The 19,166-nt window shown below is 62.9% G+C and overlaps 5 protein-coding genes and 1 pseudogene across 20 annotated transcripts in view; 5 read left to right on the top strand and 1 right to left on the bottom strand.

Moving 5' to 3' along the window:
• The window catches only part of UBAP2 (ubiquitin associated protein 2), a 186,807-nt gene that overhangs the window by 62,355 nt on the left and 105,286 nt on the right, over positions 1-19,166 (bottom strand). The gene's annotated exons all lie outside the window — the stretch shown is intronic.
• On the top strand, positions 2,007-2,582 carry LOC126035940 (interferon-like). The gene has a single exon (XM_049795090.1). It carries the CDS (start codon positions 2,007-2,009, stop codon positions 2,580-2,582), a length of 576 nt encoding a protein of 191 aa, XP_049651047.1.
• LOC126035931 (interferon-like) lies at positions 5,154-5,729 on the top strand. The gene has a single exon (XM_049795079.1). The coding sequence runs from the start codon at positions 5,154-5,156 to the stop codon at positions 5,727-5,729; it is 576 nt and encodes a 191-aa protein (XP_049651036.1).
• On the top strand, positions 8,289-8,864 carry LOC126035935 (interferon-like). Its single transcript, XM_049795084.1, has one exon. The coding sequence runs from the start codon at positions 8,289-8,291 to the stop codon at positions 8,862-8,864; it is 576 nt and encodes a 191-aa protein (XP_049651041.1).
• On the top strand, positions 14,560-15,136 carry LOC126035950 (interferon-like; annotated as a pseudogene).
• Positions 17,684-18,259, top strand: LOC126035932 (interferon-like). Its single transcript, XM_049795080.1, has one exon. It carries the CDS (start codon positions 17,684-17,686, stop codon positions 18,257-18,259), a length of 576 nt encoding a protein of 191 aa, XP_049651037.1.

The raw sequence follows: 19,166 nt of genomic DNA, 5'->3' as shown, positions 1-19,166 counted from the left end.
TTAGACCCACTCAGCAGCAGCTCCGGAGCCCTCACTCCAGGGAAGACGCGGACCTCTTGGGCCGGGTCCAGAGGAGGGCCACCAACATCATCACAGGCATGGAACACCTCTCCTGTGAGGACAGGCTGAGAGACTTGGGGTTCTCCAGACAACTGGAGAAGAGAAGGCTCCGCCGAGACCTCACTGCGGCCTTTCAATACTTAAAGGGGGCTCAGCAGAAAGGTGGGCACAGACTTTTTCATGGGGCCTGTAGCGGTAGGACAAGGCGCAACGGCTCTACGCTAAAAGAGGCTAGATGCAGACTAGATACAAGGAAGACATTTCCTACCATCGGGGCGCTGCAACACCGCAACGGCTTGCCCAGACAGGTGGTAGCTGCCCCATCCCTGCAAACATTCACGGTCCGGTTGGACGGCGCTCTGAGCAACCTCATCGAGTCGAAGACGGCCCTGCTCGCTGCTGGGGGCTTCGACCAGATGGCCCTTCAAGGCCCCTCCCCACCCAAACCATTCCATGATTCCAAGCAGACGACGCACGGCACACAGCATCGCTTTGATGAGGCTGAGCGCGGCCACTCTCGACGCTTCAGGCATTCTCCACGACAAACCCTCTCGTTGCGCCGCTTGAAGACACCTTGCACCACCAACCGGAATAGGGCAACACGGACAAGGTCCGCACACGGACCTCCACCACCACCACCACCTCCTGCGGTGACGGCACCTAGGCACGCCAAATCGTCGTGCACGTGCCAGCACCCCCAGCACAGCACCCACCAACACAACGTTGCCGGGCAAGACCACGGCTCCCAGCCCGCCACCACCACCCGCACGCACTTCCCCTCTTCCAAAAGCTTCCAGAAAACACGGGGCAGCCTCTCTCGCACCAGCAGAGCACGATCCTCGCTGCTGGAAGGGACCCGAAAACCTCAGCGAGTGCAACCTCCACCTCCTCCCCCCACCGCCCCCACCAGAGATCTACAACCAGAGCACAGCTGGCTCAGCTCCCCCTCCAGAGGACTCTCGGACACCCCTCCTCTCGGGGCGCAGGCCGTCCCTAACGCAAGACCCTTCGCTTACGGGGCACATTTTCCTCTTTGCGAGGAACTCCAGCCACCTCTGGCGAGGAGGCACGGAAAACACAGCAAGACTCCTGCTGCGGGGGCACACGCACGGCACCACAGCCAGCGACCCGACGCAGCAGCAAGAGCAGGAGAAAAACTCTCCCCTTTTTCCCCTTCCTTCTTCCTCAAGCCTTTCCTCCTGCCCTTCTTCCCCATTCTCACCACCTTCAAACACACCAGCGGGGGCAGCCCCAGCCACAAACACATCCAAAGCTCAAGTGCCTACACCCAGAGCCACCCCCTCGCACGCCAACGCCACCCCTAGGCCCTCGCTCCACGAGGGGACTCCCCCGGCTCTGCCAAGTGACATCACTTCACAAGCCTTCCCAACACGAAAAGAAAAGAAAGACCAGCTAAGACGAACACAAAGCCGAGCCACAAGTGAAAGGAAAACAGACCACAACCAGCACCAGGGCATTACAGGCGGAAAAGACGCCTGGCCAGGAAGGGAAACTTCAGCCGCAGAAAAGAGGCACCACAGCTCGCCCCGCAGGACACACGGAAACCCTAACACACCTCCCCGGCACAGCTGCCCCCAAGGGCTCTGCCCCAGCGCTTTCGCATCCCCCACTCAACCACTACAGCCCACCTCCCCCCCAACACACCACCAGCAAAGCACCGCCACCGCCACCGCCCTCCCCACGCGCGGCCACCCCACCAACGCACTTCCCCGAGACCACCGCAGCCACCAGACAAAACCGAAAACCACAGCCGGAAACTCGCTGCAATCGGAAAGCGAGGAAGGCAAAGCCGTGGCACCGCATAAAGCCGGCCACCCGGCAAGCACCCCAAGCACAGCGCCCACCCGCACCACTACCACCACCACCACTCCAAGCCTGACCAGCCTCCTGCCCAGCACCACCCACGCAGCACCCACAGCCCCACCATGGCTGCGCCCGCAACCCCACAGCCCCGCCGGCCGCACGGCGCCCCGGCGCTCCTGCTCCTCCTGCCGGCTCTCGCCACCGCCCTCGCCTGCCACCACCTGCGTCCCCGCGACGCCACCTTCCCCTGGGACAGCCTCCAGCTCCTCCAGGCCATGGCTCCCAGCACCCCACAGCCCTGCCACCACCAGCAGGCGCCCTTCTTCCCCGACGCCCTCCTCCACACCAACCACCCACAGCAAGCCGCCGCCACCGCCCTCCGCATCCTCCAGCACCTCTTCGCCACCCTCAGCAGCCCCACCACCCCCCAACACTGGGACGCCCAGGCACGACACCACCTCCTCAACAACCTCCAGCACCACATCCACCAGCTCCAGCAATGCCTGCCAGCCAACGCCACGCTCCTCCAAGGCCGAGGGCCCCGCAACCTGCTGCTCAACGTCAACAAATACTTCCGCCACATCCACGACTTCCTCCACACCCACAACCACAGCGCCTGCGCCTGGGACCACGTCCGCCTCGAAGCTCGCGTCTGCTTCCAACACCTCCACAACCTCACCCGCACCATCCCCAGTTAGCCCAGCGACCCCACCAACCCCCACGGCCCCACGCCCCGCCGCCACCACCACTTCTGCAACACCGCCCCATCCCCGCCTCTGCCCTCCCGCCTCCCCTGACCGACGGCAAGGGCCGACGCGAGAACCGCCCTGCACCCTCAGCCTCCGCCGACGGCTCCTCTCTTTAGAGACCGTCTTCTATTTATTTTCACAATGGTTTTTATAAAGCTATTTATTCACCTATTTATTCGACAGAAAAATAAAGACCTGTTGCAAAAAGCTTGCCCGTGCCTCTTGTCTCAGAAGCGTGGGAAACGAGACGCTGGCCTGGCCTGGCCTGGCTTGGCCTGGCCTGGCCTGGCCTGGCCTGGGGGGAAGCCGCCTCCACTCAACACCTCCTCCAGGCCCTGCTCCAAACACGGCTCTGCACACATCCCGGGCCCACTCTTCGCTTTGGCACCTCCCCAAGGAGGCACTTTCCTCAACCTCTTCTGAAAAACTCTGCCAGGGGCTAGCCGTCCGCACCACAATCACCTCTTCGGCCCTTGGCTCCTCAACGTCCTCCCCCTCCCACCCCGCTTTAGACCCACTCAGCAGCAGCTCCGGAGCCCTCACTCCAGGGAAGACGCGGACCTCTTGGGCCGGGTCCAGAGGAGGGCCACCAACATCATCACAGGCATGGAACACCTCTCCTGTGAGGACAGGCTGAGAGACTTGGGGTTCTCCAGACAACTGGAGAAGAGAAGGCTCCGCCGAGACCTCACTGCGGCCTTTCAATACTTAAAGGGGGCTCAGCAGAAAGGTGGGCACAGACTTTTTCATGGGGCCTGTAGCGGTAGGACAAGGCGCAACGGCTCTACGCTAAAAGAGGCTAGATGCAGACTAGATACAAGGAAGACATTTCCTACCATCGGGGCGCTGCAACACCGCAACGGCTTGCCCAGACAGGTGGTAGCTGCCCCATCCCTGCAAACATTCACGGTCCGGTTGGACGGCGCTCTGAGCAACCTCATCGAGTCGAAGACGGCCCTGCTCGCTGCTGGGGGCTTCGACCAGATGGCCCTTCAAGGCCCCTCCCCACCCAAACCATTCCATGATTCCAAGCAGACGACGCACGGCACACAGCATCGCTTTGATGAGGCTGAGCGCGGCCACTCTCGACGCTTCAGGCATTCTCCACGACAAACCCTCTCGTTGCGCCGCTTGAAGACACCTTGCACCACCAACCGGAATAGGGCAACACGGACAAGGTCCGCACACGGACCTCCACCTCCACCACCACCACCACCTCCTGCGGTGACGGCACCTAGGCACGCCAAATCGTCGTGCACGTGCCAGCACCCCCAGCACAGCACCCACCAACACAACGTTGCCGGGCAAGACCACGGCTCCCAGCCCGCCACCACCACCCGCACGCACTTCCCCTCTTCCAAAAGCTTCCAGAAAACACGGGGCAGCCTCTCTCGCACCAGCAGAGCACGATCCTCGCTGCTGGAAGGGACCCGAAAACCTCAGCGAGTGCAACCTCCACCTCCTCCCCCCACCGCCCCCACCAGAGATCTACAACCAGAGCACAGCTGGCTCAGCTCCCCCTCCAGAGGACTCTCGGACACCCCTCCTCTCGGGGCGCAGGCCGTCCCTAACGCAAGACCCTTCGCTTACGGGGCACATTTTCCTCTTTGCGAGGAACTCCAGCCACCTCTGGCGAGGAGGCACGGAAAACACAGCAAGACTCCTGCTGCGGGGGCACACGCACGGCACCACAGCCAGCGACCCGACGCAGCAGCAAGAGCAGGAGAAAAACTCTCCCCTTTTTCCCCTTCCTTCTTCCTCAAGCCTTTCCTCCTGCCCTTCTTCCCCATTCTCACCACCTTCAAACACACCAGCGGGGGCAGCCCCAGCCACAAACACATCCAAAGCTCAAGTGCCTACACCCAGAGCCACCCCCTCGCACGCCAACGCCACCCCTAGGCCCTCGCTCCACGAGGGGACTCCCCCGGCTCTGCCAAGTGACATCACTTCACAAGCCTTCCCAACACGAAAAGAAAAGAAAGACCAGCTAAGACGAACACAAAGCCGAGCCACAAGTGAAAGGAAAACAGACCACAACCAGCACCAGGGCATTACAGGCGGAAAAGACGCCTGGCCAGGAAGGGAAACTTCAGCCGCAGAAAAGAGGCACCACAGCTCGCCCCGCAGGACACACGGAAACCCTAACACACCTCCCCGGCACAGCTGCCCCCAAGGGCTCTGCCCCAGCGCTTTCGCATCCCCCACTCAACCACTACAGCCAACCTCCCCCCCAACACACCACCAGCAAAGCACCGCCACCGCCACCGCCCTCCCCACGCGCGGCCACCCCACCAACGCACTTCCCCGAGACCACCGCAGCCACCAGACAAAACCGAAAACCACAGCCGGAAACTCGCTGCAATCGGAAAGCGAGGAAGGCAAAGCCGTGGCACCGCATAAAGCCGGCCACCCGGCAAGCACCCCAAGCACAGCGCCCACCCGCACCACTACCACCACCACCACTCCAAGCCTGACCAGCCTCCTGCCCAGCACCACCCACGCAGCACCCACAGCCCCACCATGGCTGCGCCCGCAACCCCACAGCCCCGCCGGCCGCACGGCGCCCCGGCGCTCCTGCTCCTCCTGCCGGCTCTCGCCACCGCCCTCGCCTGCCACCACCTGCGTCCCCGCGACGCCACCTTCCCCTGGGACAGCCTCCAGCTCCTCCAGGCCATGGCTCCCAGCACCCCACAGCCCTGCCACCACCAGCAGGCGCCCTTCTTCCCCGACGCCCTCCTCCACACCAACCACCCACAGCAAGCCGCCGCCACCGCCCTCCGCATCCTCCAGCACCTCTTCGCCACCCTCAGCAGCCCCACCACCCCCCAACACTGGGACGCCCAGGCACGACACCACCTCCTCAACAACCTCCAGCACCACATCCACCAGCTCCAGCAATGCCTGCCAGCCAACGCCACGCTCCTCCAAGGCCGAGGGCCCCGCAACCTGCTGCTCAACGTCAACAAATACTTCCGCCACATCCACGACTTCCTCCACACCCACAACCACAGCGCCTGCGCCTGGGACCACGTCCGCCTCGAAGCTCGCGTCTGCTTCCAACACCTCCACAACCTCACCCGCACCATCCCCAGTTAGCCCAGCGACCCCACCAACCCCCACGGCCCCACGCCCCGCCGCCACCACCACTTCTGCAACACCGCCCCATCCCCGCCTCTGCCCTCCCGCCTCCCCTGACCGACGGCAAGGGCCGACGCGAGAACCGCCCTGCACCCTCAGCCTCCGCCGACGGCTCCTCTCTTTAGAGACCGTCTTCTATTTATTTTCACAATGGTTTTTATAAAGCTATTTATTCACCTATTTATTCGACAGAAAAATAAAGACCTGTTGCAAAAAGCTTGCCCGTGCCTCTTGTCTCAGAAGCGCGGGAAACGAGACGCTGGCCTGGCCTGGCCTGGCCTGGCTTGGCCTGGCCTGGCCTGGCCTGGGGGGAAGCCGCCTCCACTCAACACCTCCTCCAGGCCCTGCTCCAAACACGGCTCTGCACACATCCCGGGCCCACTCTTCGCTTTGGCACCTCCCCAAGGAGGCACTTTCCTCAACCTCTTCTGAAAAACTCTGCCAGGGGCTAGCCGTCCGCACCACAATCACCTCTTCGGCCCTTGGCTCCTCAACGTCCTCCCCCTCCCACCCCGCTTTAGACCCACTCAGCAGCAGCTCCGGAGCCCTCACTCCAGGGAAGACGCGGACCTCTTGGGCCGGGTCCAGAGGAGGGCCACCAACATCATCACAGGCATGGAACACCTCTCCTGTGAGGACAGGCTGAGAGACTTGGGGTTCTCCAGACAACTGGAGAAGAGAAGGCTCCGCCGAGACCTCACTGCGGCCTTTCAATACTTAAAGGGGGCTCAGCAGAAAGGTGGGCACAGACTTTTTCATGGGGCCTGTAGCGGTAGGACAAGGCGCAACGGCTCTACGCTAAAAGAGGCTAGATGCAGACTAGATACAAGGAAGACATTTCCTACCATCGGGGCGCTGCAACACCGCAACGGCTTGCCCAGACAGGTGGTAGCTGCCCCATCCCTGCAAACATTCACGGTCCGGTTGGACGGCGCTCTGAGCAACCTCATCGAGTCGAAGACGGCCCTGCTCGCTGCTGGGGGCTTCGACCAGATGGCCCTTCAAGGCCCCTCCCCACCCAAACCATTCCATGATTCCAAGCAGACGACGCACGGCACACAGCATCGCTTTGATGAGGCTGAGCGCGGCCACTCTCGACGCTTCAGGCATTCTCCACGACAAACCCTCTCGTTGCGCCGCTTGAAGACACCTTGCACCACCAACCGGAATAGGGCAACACGGACAAGGTCCGCACACGGACCTCCACCACCACCACCACCTCCTGCGGTGACGGCACCTAGGCACGCCAAATCGTCGTGCACGTGCCAGCACCCCCAGCACAGCACCCACCAACACAACGTTGCCGGGCAAGACCACGGCTCCCAGCCCGCCACCACCACCCGCACGCACTTCCCCTCTTCCAAAAGCTTCCAGAAAACACGGGGCAGCCTCTCTCGCACCAGCAGAGCACGATCCTCGCTGCTGGAAGGGACCCGAAAACCTCAGCGAGTGCAACCTCCACCTCCTCCCCCCACCGCCCCCACCAGAGATCTACAACCAGAGCACAGCTGGCTCAGCTCCCCCTCCAGAGGACTCTCGGACACCCCTCCTCTCGGGGCGCAGGCCGTCCCTAACGCAAGACCCTTCGCTTACGGGGCACATTTTCCTCTTTGCGAGGAACTCCAGCCACCTCTGGCGAGGAGGCACGGAAAACACAGCAAGACTCCTGCTGCGGGGGCACACGCACGGCACCACAGCCAGCGACCCGACGCAGCAGCAAGAGCAGGAGAAAAACTCTCCCCTTTTTCCCCTTCCTTCTTCCTCAAGCCTTTCCTCCTGCCCTTCTTCCCCATTCTCACCACCTTCAAACACACCAGCGGGGGCAGCCCCAGCCACAAACACATCCAAAGCTCAAGTGCCTACACCCAGAGCCACCCCCTCGCACGCCAACGCCACCCCTAGGCCCTCGCTCCACGAGGGGACTCCCCCGGCTCTGCCAAGTGACATCACTTCACAAGCCTTCCCAACACGAAAAGAAAAGAAAGACCAGCTAAGACGAACACAAAGCCGAGCCACAAGTGAAAGGAAAACAGACCACAACCAGCACCAGGGCATTACAGGCGGAAAAGACGCCTGGCCAGGAAGGGAAACTTCAGCCGCAGAAAAGAGGCACCACAGCTCGCCCCGCAGGACACACGGAAACCCTAACACACCTCCCCGGCACAGCTGCCCCCAAGGGCTCTGCCCCAGCGCTTTCGCATCCCCCACTCAACCACTACAGCCAACCTCCCCCCCAACACACCACCAGCAAAGCACCGCCACCGCCCTCCCCACGCGCGGCCACCCCACCAACGCACTTCCCCGAGACCACCGCAGCCACCAGACAAAACCGAAAACCACAGCCGGAAACTCGCTGCAATCGGAAAGCGAGGAAGGCAAAGCCGTGGCACGGCATAAAGCCGGCCACCCGGCAAGCACCCCAAGCACAGCGCCCACCCGCACCACTACCACCACCACCACTCCAAGCCTGACCAGCCTCCTGCCCAGCACCACCCACGCAGCACCCACAGCCCCACCATGGCTGCGCCCGCAACCCCACAGCCCCGCCGGCCGCACGGCGCCCCGGCGCTCCTGCTCCTCCTGCCGGCTCTCGCCACCGCCCTCGCCTGCCACCACCTGCGTCCCCGCGACGCCACCTTCCCCTGGGACAGCCTCCAGCTCCTCCAGGCCATGGCTCCCAGCACCCCACAGCCCTGCCACCACCAGCAGGCGCCCTTCTTCCCCGACGCCCTCCTCCACACCAACCACCCACAGCAAGCCGCCGCCACCGCCCTCCGCATCCTCCAGCACCTCTTCGCCACCCTCAGCAGCCCCACCACCCCCCAACACTGGGACGCCCAGGCACGACACCACCTCCTCAACAACCTCCAGCACCACATCCACCAGCTCCAGCAATGCCTGCCAGCCAACGCCACGCTCCTCCAAGGCCGAGGGCCCCGCAACCAGCTGCTCAACGTCAACAAATACTTCCGCCACATCCACGACTTCCTCCACACCCACAACCACAGCGCCTGCGCCTGGGACCACGTCCGCCTCGAAGCTCGCGTCTGCTTCCAACACCTCCACAACCTCACCCGCACCATCCCCAGTTAGCCCAGCGACCCCACCAACCCCCACGGCCCCACGCCCCGCCGCCACCACCACTTCTGCAACACCGCCCCATCCCCGCCTCTGCCCTCCCGCCTCCCCTGACCGACGGCAAGGGCCGACGCGAGAACCGCCCTGCACCCTCAGCCTCCGCCGACGGCTCCTCTCTTTAGAGACCGTCTTCTATTTATTTTCACAATGGTTTTTATAAAGCTATTTATTCACCTATTTATTCGACAGAAAAATAAAGACCTGTTGCAAAAAGCTTGCCCGTGCCTCTTGTCTCAGAAGCGCGGGAAACGAGACGCTGGCCTGGCCTGGCCTGGCCTGGCTTGGCCTGGCCTGGCCTGGCCTAGGGGGAAGCCGCCTCCACTCAACACCTCCTCCAGGCCCTGCTCCAAACACGGCTCTGCACACATCCCGGGCCCACTCTTCGCTTTGGCACCTCCCCAAGGAGGCACTTTCCTCAACCTCTTCTGAAAAACTCTGCCAGGGGCTAGCCGTCCGCACCACAATCACCTCTTCGGCCCTTGGCTCCTCAACGTCCTCCCCCTCCCACCCCGCTTTAGACCCACTCAGCAGCAGCTCCGGAGCCCTCACTCCAGGGAAGACGCGGACCTCTTGGGCCGGGTCCAGAGGAGGGCCACCAACATCATCACAGGCATGGAACACCTCTCCTGTGAGGACAGGCTGAGAGACTTGGGGTTCTCCAGACAACTGGAGAAGAGAAGGCTCCGCCGAGACCTCACTGCGGCCTTTCAATACTTAAAGGGGGCTCAGCAGAAAGGTGGGCACAGACTTTTTCATGGGGCCTGTAGCGGTAGGACAAGGCGCAACGGCTCTACGCTAAAAGAGGCTAGATGCAGACTAGATACAAGGAAGACATTTCCTACCATCGGGGCGCTGCAACACCTCAACGGCTTGCCCAGACAGGTGGTAGCTGCCCCATCCCTGCAAACATTCACGGTCCGGTTGGACGTCGCTCTGAGCAACCTCATCGAGTCGAAGACGGCCCTGCTCGCTGCTGGGGGCTTCGACCAGATGGCCCTTCAAGGCCCCTCCCCACCCAAACCATTCCATGATTCCAAGCAGACGACGCACGGCACACAGCATCGCTTTGATGAGGCTGAGCGCGGCCACTCTCGACGCTTCAGGCATTCTCCACGACAAACCCTCTCGTTGCGCCGCTTGAAGACACCTTGCACCACCAACCGGAATAGGGCAACACGGACAAGGTCCGCACACGGACCTCCACCACCACCACCACCTCCTGCGGTGACGGCACCTAGGCACGCCAAATCGTCGTGCACGTGCCAGCACCCCCAGCACAGCACCCACCAACACAACGTTGCCGGGCAAGACCACGGCTCCCAGCCCGCCACCACCACCCGCACGCACTTCCCCTCTTCCAAAAGCTTCCAGAAAACACGGGGCAGCCTCTCTCGCACCAGCAGAGCACGATCCTCGCTGCTGGAAGGGACCCGAAAACCTCAGCGAGTGCAACCTCCACCTCCTCCCCCCACCGCCCCCACCAGAGATCTACAACCAGAGCACAGCTGGCTCAGCTCCCCCTCCAGAGGACTCTCGGACACCCCTCCTCTGGGGGCGCAGGCCGTCCCTAACGCAAGACCCTTCGCTTACGGGGCACATTTTCCTCTTTGCGAGGAACTCCAGCCACCTCTGGCGAGGAGGCACGGAAAACACAGCAAGACTCCTGCTGCGGGGGCACACGCACGGCACCACAGCCAGCGACCCGACGCAGCAGCAAGAGCAGGAGAAAAACTCTCCCCTTTTTCCCCTTCCTTCTTCCTCAAGCCTTTCCTCCTGCCCTTCTTCCCCATTCTCACCACCTTCAAACACACCAGCGGGGGCAGCCCCAGCCACAAACACATCCAAAGCTCAAGTGCCTACACCCAGAGCCACCCCCTCGCACGCCAACGCCACCCCTAGGCCCTCGCTCCACGAGGGGACTCCCCCGGCTCTGCCAAGTGACATCACTTCACAAGCCTTCCCAACACGAAAAGAAAAGAAAGACCAGCTAAGACGAACACAAAGCCGAGCCACAAGTGAAAGGAAAACAGACCACAACCAGCACCAGGGCATTACAGGCGGAAAAGACGCCTGGCCAGGAAGGGAAACTTCAGCCGCAGAAAAGAGGCACCACAGCTCGCCCCGCAGGACACACGGAAACCCTAACACACCTCCCCGGCACAGCTGCCCCCAAGGGCTCTGCCCCAGCGCTTTCGCATCCCCCACTCAACCACTACAGCCAACCTCCCCCCCAACACACCACCAGCAAAGCACCGCCACCGCCCTCCCCACGCGCGGCCACCCCACCAACGCACTTCCCCGAGACCACCGCAGCCACCAGACAAAACCGAAAACCACAGCCGGAAACTCGCTGCAATCGGAAAGCGAGGAAGGCAAAGCCGTGGCACCGCATAAAGCCGGCCACCCGGCAAGCACCCCAAGCACAGCGCCCACCCGCACCACTACCACCACCACCACTCCAAGCCTGACCAGCCTCCTGCCCAGCACCACCCACGCAGCACCCACAGCCCCACCATGGCTGCGCCCGCAACCCCACAGCCCCGCCGGCCGCACGGCGCCCCGGCGCTCCTGCTCCTCCTGCCGGCTCTCGCCACCGCCCTCGCCTGCCACCACCTGCGTCCCCGCGACGCCACCTTCCCCTGGGACAGCCTCCAGCTCCTCCAGGCCATGGCTCCCAGCACCCCACAGCCCTGCCACCACCAGCAGGCGCCCTTCTTCCCCGACGCCCTCCTCCACACCAACCACCCACAGCAAGCCGCCGCCACCCGCCCTCCGCATCCTCCAGCACCTCTTCGCCACCCTCAGCAGCCCCACCACCCCCCAACACTGGGACGCCCAGGCACGACACCACCTCCTCAACAACCTCCAGCACCACATCCACCAGCTCCAGCAATGCCTGCCAGCCAACGCCACGCTCCTCCAAGGCCGAGGGCCCCGCAACCTGCTGCTCAACGTCAACAAATACTTCCGCCACATCCACGACTTCCTCCACACCCACAACCACAGCGCCTGCGCCTGGGACCACGTCCGCCTCGAAGCTCGTGTCTGCTTCCAACACCTCCACAACCTCACCCGCACCATCCCCAGTTAGCCCAGCGACCCCACCAACCCCCACGGCCCCACGCCCCGCCGCCACCACCACTTCTGCAACACCGCCCCATCCCCGCCTCTGCCCTCCCGCCTCCCCTGACCGACGGCAAGGGCCGACGCGAGAACCGCCCTGCACCCTCAGCCTCCGCCGACGGCTCCTCTCTTTAGAGACCGTCTTCTATTTATTTTCACAATGGTTTTTATAAAGCTATTTATTCACCTATTTATTCGACAGAAAAATAAAGACCTGTTGCAAAAAGCTTGCCCGTGCCTCTTGTCTCAGAAGCGCGGGAAACGAGACGCTGGCCTGGCCTGGCCTGGCTTGGCCTGGCCTGGCCTGGCCTGGCCTGGGGGGAAGCCGCCTCCACTCAACACCTCCTCCAGGCCCTGCTCCAAACACGGCTCTGCACACATCCCGGGCCCACTCTTCGCTTTGGCACCTCCCCAAGGAGGCACTTTCCTCAACCTCTTCTGAAAAACTCTGCCAGGGGCTAGCCGTCCGCACCACAATCACCTCTTCGGCCCTTGGCTCCTCAACGTCCTCCCCCTCCCACCCCGCTTTAGACCCACTCAGCAGCAGCTCCGGAGCCCTCACTCCAGGGAAGACGCGGACCTCTTGGGCCGGGTCCAGAGGAGGGCCACCAACATCATCACAGGCATGGAACACCTCTCCTGTGAGGACAGGCTGAGAGACTTGGGGTTCTCCAGACAACTGGAGAAGAGAAGGCTCTGCCGAGACCTCACTGCGGCCTTTCAATACTTAAAGGGGGCTCAGCAGAAAGGTGGGCACAGACTTTTTCATGGGGCCTGTAGCGGTAGGACAAGGCGCAACGGCTCTACGCTAAAAGAGGCTAGATGCAGACTAGATACAAGGAAGACATTTCCTACCATCGGGGCGCTGCAACACCGCAACGGCTTGCCCAGACAGGTGGTAGCTGCCCCATCCCTGCAAACATTCACGGTCCGGTTGGACGGCGCTCTGAGCAACCTCATCGAGTCGAAGACGGCCCTGCTCGCTGCTGGGGGCTTCGACCAGATGGCCCTTCAAGGCCCCTCCCCACCCAAACCATTCCATGATTCCAAGCAGACGACGCACGGCACACAGCATCGCTTTGATGAGGCTGAGCGCGGCCACTCTCGACGCTTCAGGCATTCTCCACGACAAACCCTCTCGTTGCGCCGCTTGAAGACACCTTGCACCACCAACCGGAATAGGGCAACACGGACAAGGTCCGCACACGGACCTCCACCACCACCACCACCTCCTGCGGTGACGGCACCTAGGCACGCCAAATCGTCGTGCACGTGCCAGCACCCCCAGCACAGCACCCACCAACACAACATTGCCGGGCAAGACCACGGCTCCCAGCCCGCCACCACCACCCGCACGCACTTCCCCTCTTCCAAAAGCTTCCAGAAAACACGGGGCAGCCTCTCTCGCACCAGCAGAGCACGATCCTCGCTGCTGGAAGGGACCCGAAAACCTCAGCGAGTGCAACCTCCACCTCCTCCCCCCACCGCCCCCACCAGAGATCTACAACCAGAGCACAGCTGGCTCAGCTCCCCCTCCAGAGGACTCTCGGACACCCCTCCTCTCGGGGCGCAGGCCGTCCCTAACGCAAGACCCTTCGCTTACGGGGCACATTTTCCTCTTTGCGAGGAACTCCAGCCACCTCTGGCGAGGAGGCACGGAAAACACAGCAAGACTCCTGCTGCGGGGGCACACGCACGGCACCACAGCCAGCGACCCGACGCAGCAGCAAGAGCAGGAGAAAAACTCTCCCCTTTTTCCCCTTCCTTCTTCCTCAAGCCTTTCCTCCTGCCCTTCTTCCCCATTCTCACCACCTTCAAACACACCAGCGGGGGCAGCCCCAGCCACAAACACATCCAAAGCTCAAGTGCCTACACCCAGAGCCACCCCCTCGCATGCCAACGCCACCCCTAGGCCCTCGCTCCACGAGGGGACTCCCCCGGCTCTGCCAAGTGACATCACTTCACAAGCCTTCCCAACACGAAAAGAAAAGAAAGACCAGCTAAGACGAACACAAAGCCGAGCCACAAGTGAAAGGAAAACAGACCACAACCAGCACCAGGGCATTACAGGCGGAAAAGACGCCTGGCCAGGAAGGGAAACTTCAGCCGCAGAAAAGAGGCACCACAGCTCGCCCCGCAGGACACACGGAAACCCTAACACACCTCCCCGGCACAGCTGCCCCCAAGGGCTCTGCCCCAGCGCTTTCGCATCCCCCACTCAACCACTGCAGCCAACCTCCCCCCCAACACACCACCAGCAAAGCACCGCCACCGCCCTCCCCACGCGCGGCCACCCCACCAACGCACTTCCCCGAGACCACCGCAGCCACCAGACAAAACCGAAAACCACAGCCGGAAACTCGCTGCAATCGGAAAGCGAGGAAGGCAAAGCCGTGGCACCGCATAAAGCCGGCCACCCGGCAAGCACCCCAAGCACAGCGCCCACCCGCACCACTACCACCACCACCACTCCAAGCCTGACCAGCCTCCTGCCCAGCACCACCCACGCAGCACCCACAGCCCCACCATGGCTGCGCCCGCAACCCCACAGCCCCGCCGGCCGCACGGCGCCCCGGCGCTCCTGCTCCTCCTGCCGGCTCTCGCCACCCGCCCTCGCCTGCCACCACCTGCGTCCCCGCGACGCCACCTTCCCCTGGGACAGCCTCCAGCTCCTCCAGGCCATGGCTCCCAGCACCCCACAGCCCTGCCACCACCAGCAGGCGCCCTTCTTCCCCGACGCCCTCCTCCACACCAACCACCCACAGCAAGCCGCCGCCACCGCCCTCCGCATCCTCCAGCACCTCTTCGCCACCCTCAGCAGCCCCACCACCCCCCAACACTGGGACGCCCAGGCACGACACCACCTCCTCAACAACCTCCAGCACCACATCCACCAGCTCCAGCAATGCCTGCCAGCCAACGCCACGCTCCTCCAAGGCCGAGGGCCCCGCAACCTGCTGCTCAACGTCAACAAATACTTCCGCCACATCCACGACTTCCTCCACACCCACAACCACAGCGCCTGCGCCTGGGACCACGTCCGCCTCGAAGCTCGTGTCTGCTTCCAACACCTCCACAACCTCACCCGCACCATCCCCAGTTAGCCCAGCGACCCCACCAACCCCCACGGCCCCACGCCCCGCCGCCACCACCACTTCTGCAACACCGCCCCATCCCCGCCTCTGCCCTCCCGCCTCCCCTGACCGACGGCAAGGGCCGACGCGAGAACCGCCCTGCACCCTCAGCCTCCGCCGACGGCTCCTCTCTTTAGAGACCGTCTTCTATTTATTTTCACAATGGTTTTTATAAAGCTATTTATTCACCTATTTATTCGACAGAAAAATAAAGACCTGTTGCAAAAAGCTTGCCCGTGCCTCTTGTCTCAGAAGCGCGGGAAACGAGACGCTGGCCTGGCCTGGCCTGGCTTGGCCTGGCCTGGCCTGGGGGGAAGCCGCCTCCACTCAACACCTCCTCCAGGCCCTGCTCCAAACACGGCTCTGCACACATCCCGGGCCCACTCTTCGCTTTGGCACCTCCCCAAGGAGGCACTTTCCTCAACCTCTTCTGAAAAACTCTGCCAGGGGCTAGCCGTCCGCACCACAATCACCTCTTCGGCCCTTGGCTCCTCAACGTCCTCCCCCTCCCACCCCGCTTTAGACCCACTCAGCAGCAGCTCCGGAGCCCTCACTCCAGGGAAGACGCGGACCTCTTGGGCCGGGTCCAGAGGAGGGCCACCAACATCATCACAGGCATGGAACACCTCTCCTGTGAGGACAGGCTGAGAGACTTGGGGTTCTCCAGACAACTGGAGAAGAGAAGGCTCCGCCGAGACCTCACTGCGGCCTTTCAATACTTAAAGGGGGCTCAGCAGAAAGGTGGGCACAGACTTTTTCATGGGGCCTGTAGCGGTAGGACAAGGCGCAACGGCTCTACGCTAAAAGAGGCTAGATGCAGACTAGATACAAGGAAGACATTTCCTACCATCGGGGCGCTGCAACACCGCAACGGCTTGCCCAGACAGGTGGTAGCTGCCCCATCCCTGCAAACATTCACGGTCCGGTTGGACGGCGCTCTGAGCAACCTCATCGAGTCGAAGACGGCCCTGCTCGCTGCTGGGGGCTTCGACCAGATGGCCCTTCAAGGCCCCTCCCCACCCAAACCATTCCATGATTCCAAGCAGACGACGCACGGCACACAGCATCGCTTTGATGAGGCTGAGCGCGGCCACTCTCGACGCTTCAGGCATTCTCCACGACAAACCCTCTCGTTGCGCCGCTTGAAGACACCTTGCACCACCAACCGGAATAGGGCAACACGGACAAGGTCCGCACACGGACCTCCACCACCACCACCACCTCCTGCGGTGACGGCACCTAGGCACGCCAAATCGTCGTGCACGTGCCAGCACCCCCAGCACAGCACCCACCAACACAACGTTGCCGGGCAAGACCACGGCTCCCAGCCCGCCACCACCACCCGCACGCACTTCCCCTCTTCCAAAAGCTTCCAGAAAACACGGGGCAGCCTCTCTCGCACCAGCAGAGCACGATCCTCGCTGCTGGAAGGGACCCGAAAACCTCAGCGAGTGCAACCTCCACCTCCTCCCCCCACCGCCCCCACCAGAGATCTACAACCAGAGCACAGCTGGCTCAGCTCCCCCTCCAGAGGACTCTCGGACACCCCTCCTCTGGGGGCGCAGGCCGTCCCTAACGCAAGACCCTTCGCTTACGGGGCACATTTTCCTCTTTGCGAGGAACTCCAGCCTCCTCTGGCGAGGAGGCACGGAAAACACAGCAAGACTCCTGCTGCGGGGGCACACGCACGGCACCACAGCCAGCGACCCGACGCAGCAGCAAGAGCAGGAGAAAAACTCTCCCCTTTTTCCCCTTCCTTCTTCCTCAAGCCTTTCCTCCTGCCCTTCTTCCCCATTCTCACCACCTTCAAACACACCAGCGGGGGCAGCCCCAGCCACAAACACATCCAAAGCTCAAGTGCCTACACCCAGAGCCACCCCCTCGCACGCCAACGCCACCCCTAGGCCCTCGCTCCACGAGGGGACTCCCCCGGCTCTGCCAAGTGACATCACTTCACAAGCCTTCCCAACACGAAAAGAAAAGAAAGACCAGCTAAGACGAACACAAAGCCGAGCCACAAGTGAAAGGAAAACAGACCACAACCAGCACCAGGGCATTACAGGCGGAAAAGACACCTGGCCAGGAAGGGAAACTTCAGCCGCAGAAAAGAGGCACCACAGCTCGCCCCGCAGGACACACGGAAACCCTAACACACCTCCCCGGCACAGCTGCCCCCAAGGGCTCTGCCCCAGCGCTTTCGCATCCCCCACTCAACCACTACAGCCAACCTCCCCCCCAACACACCACCAGCAAAGCACCGCCACCGCCCTCCCCACGCGCGGCCACCCCACCAACGCACTTCCCCGAGACCACCGCAGCCACCAGACAAAACCGAAAACCACAGCCGGAAACTCGCTGCAATCGGAAAGCGAGGAAGGCAAAGCCGTGGCACCGCATAAAGCCGGCCACCCGGCAAGCACCCCAAGCACAGCGCCCACCCGCACCACTACCACCACCACCACTCCAAGCCTGACCAGCCTCCTGCCCAGCACCACCCACGCAGCACCCACAGCCACCATGGCTGCGCCCGCAACCCCACAGCCCCGCCGGCCGCACGGCGCCCCGGCGCTCCTGCTCCTCCTGCCGGCTCTCGCCAACGCCCTCGCCTGCCACCACCTGCGTCCCCGCGACGCCACCTTCCCCTGGGACAGCCTCCAGCTCCTCCAGGCCATGGCTCCCAGCACCCCACAGCCCTGCCACCACCAGCAGGCGCCCTTCTTCCCCGACGCCCTCCTCCACACCAACCACCCACAGCAAGCCGCCGCCACCGCCCTCCGCATCCTCCAGCACCTCTTCGCCACCCTCAGCAGCCCCACCACCCCCCAACACTGGGACGCCCAGGCACGACACCACCTCCTCAACAACCTCCAGCACCACATCCACCAGCTCCAGCAATGCCTGCCAGCCAACGCCACGCTCCTCCAAGGCCGAGGGCCCCGCAACCTGCTGCTCAACGTCAACAAATACTTCCGCCACATCCACGACTTCCTCCACACCCACAACCACAGCGCCTGCGCCTGGGACCACGTCCGCCTCGAAGCTCGCGTCTGCTTCCAACACCTCCACAACCTCACCCGCACCATCCCCAGTTAGCCCAGCGACCCCACCCACCCCCACGGCCCCACGCCCCGCCGCCACCACCACTTCTGCAACACCGCCCCATCCCCGCCTCTGCCCTCCCGCCTCCCCTGACCGACGGCAAGGGCCGACGCGAGAACCGCCCTGCACCCTCAGCCTCCGCCGACGGCTCCTCTCTTTAGAGACCGTCTTCTATTTATTTTCACAATGGTTTTTATAAAGCTATTTATTCACCTATTTATTCGACAGAAAAATAAAGACCTGTTGCAAAAAGCTTGCCCGTGCCTCTTGTCTCAGAAGCGCGGGAAACGAGACGCTGGCCTGGCCTGGCCTGGCTTGGCCTGGCCTGGCCTGGCCTGGCCTGGGGGGAAGCCGCCTCCACTCAACACCTCCTCCAGGCCCTGCTCCAAACACGGCTCTGCACACATCCCGGGCCCACTCTTCGCTTTGGCACCTCCCCAAGGAGGCACTTTCCTCAACCTCTTCTGAAAAACTCTGCCAGGGGCTAGCCGTCCGCACCACAATCACCTCTTCGGCCCTTGGCTCCTCAACGTCCTCCCCCTCCCACCCCGCTTTAGACCCACTCAGCAGCAGCTCCGGAGCCCTCACTCCAGGGAAGACGCGGACCTCTTGGGCCGGGTCCAGAGGAGGGCCACCAACATCATCACAGGCATGGAACACCTCTCCTGTGAGGACAGGCTGAGAGACTTGGGGTTCTCCAGACAACTGGAGAAGAGAAGGCTCCGCCGAGACCTCACTGCGGCCTTTCAATACTTAAAGGGGGCTCAGCAGAAAGGTGGGCACAGACTTTTTCATGGGGCCTGTAGCGGTAGGACAAGGCGCAACGGCTCTACGCTAAAAGAGGCTAGATGCAGACTAGATACAAGGAAGACATTTCCTACCATCGGGGCGCTGCAACACC

This window comes from Accipiter gentilis, chromosome Z (assembly GCF_929443795.1).
Source record: "Accipiter gentilis chromosome Z, bAccGen1.1, whole genome shotgun sequence".
NCBI lineage: Eukaryota > Metazoa > Chordata > Aves > Accipitriformes > Accipitridae > Astur > Astur gentilis.
Note: the sequence above shows the minus strand (reverse complement) of the source record. Positions and strands in the feature narration are given on the sequence as shown.

Excerpts from the sequence above, each read along its gene's own strand:
- LOC126035940 (XM_049795090.1), top strand. The coding sequence starts at position 2,007 with ATGGCTGCGCCCGCAACCCCACAGCCCCGCCGGCCGCACGGCGCCCCG.
- LOC126035931 (XM_049795079.1), top strand. The coding sequence starts at position 5,154 with ATGGCTGCGCCCGCAACCCCACAGCCCCGCCGGCCGCACGGCGCCCCG.
- LOC126035935 (XM_049795084.1), top strand. The coding sequence starts at position 8,289 with ATGGCTGCGCCCGCAACCCCACAGCCCCGCCGGCCGCACGGCGCCCCG.
- LOC126035932 (XM_049795080.1), top strand. The coding sequence starts at position 17,684 with ATGGCTGCGCCCGCAACCCCACAGCCCCGCCGGCCGCACGGCGCCCCG.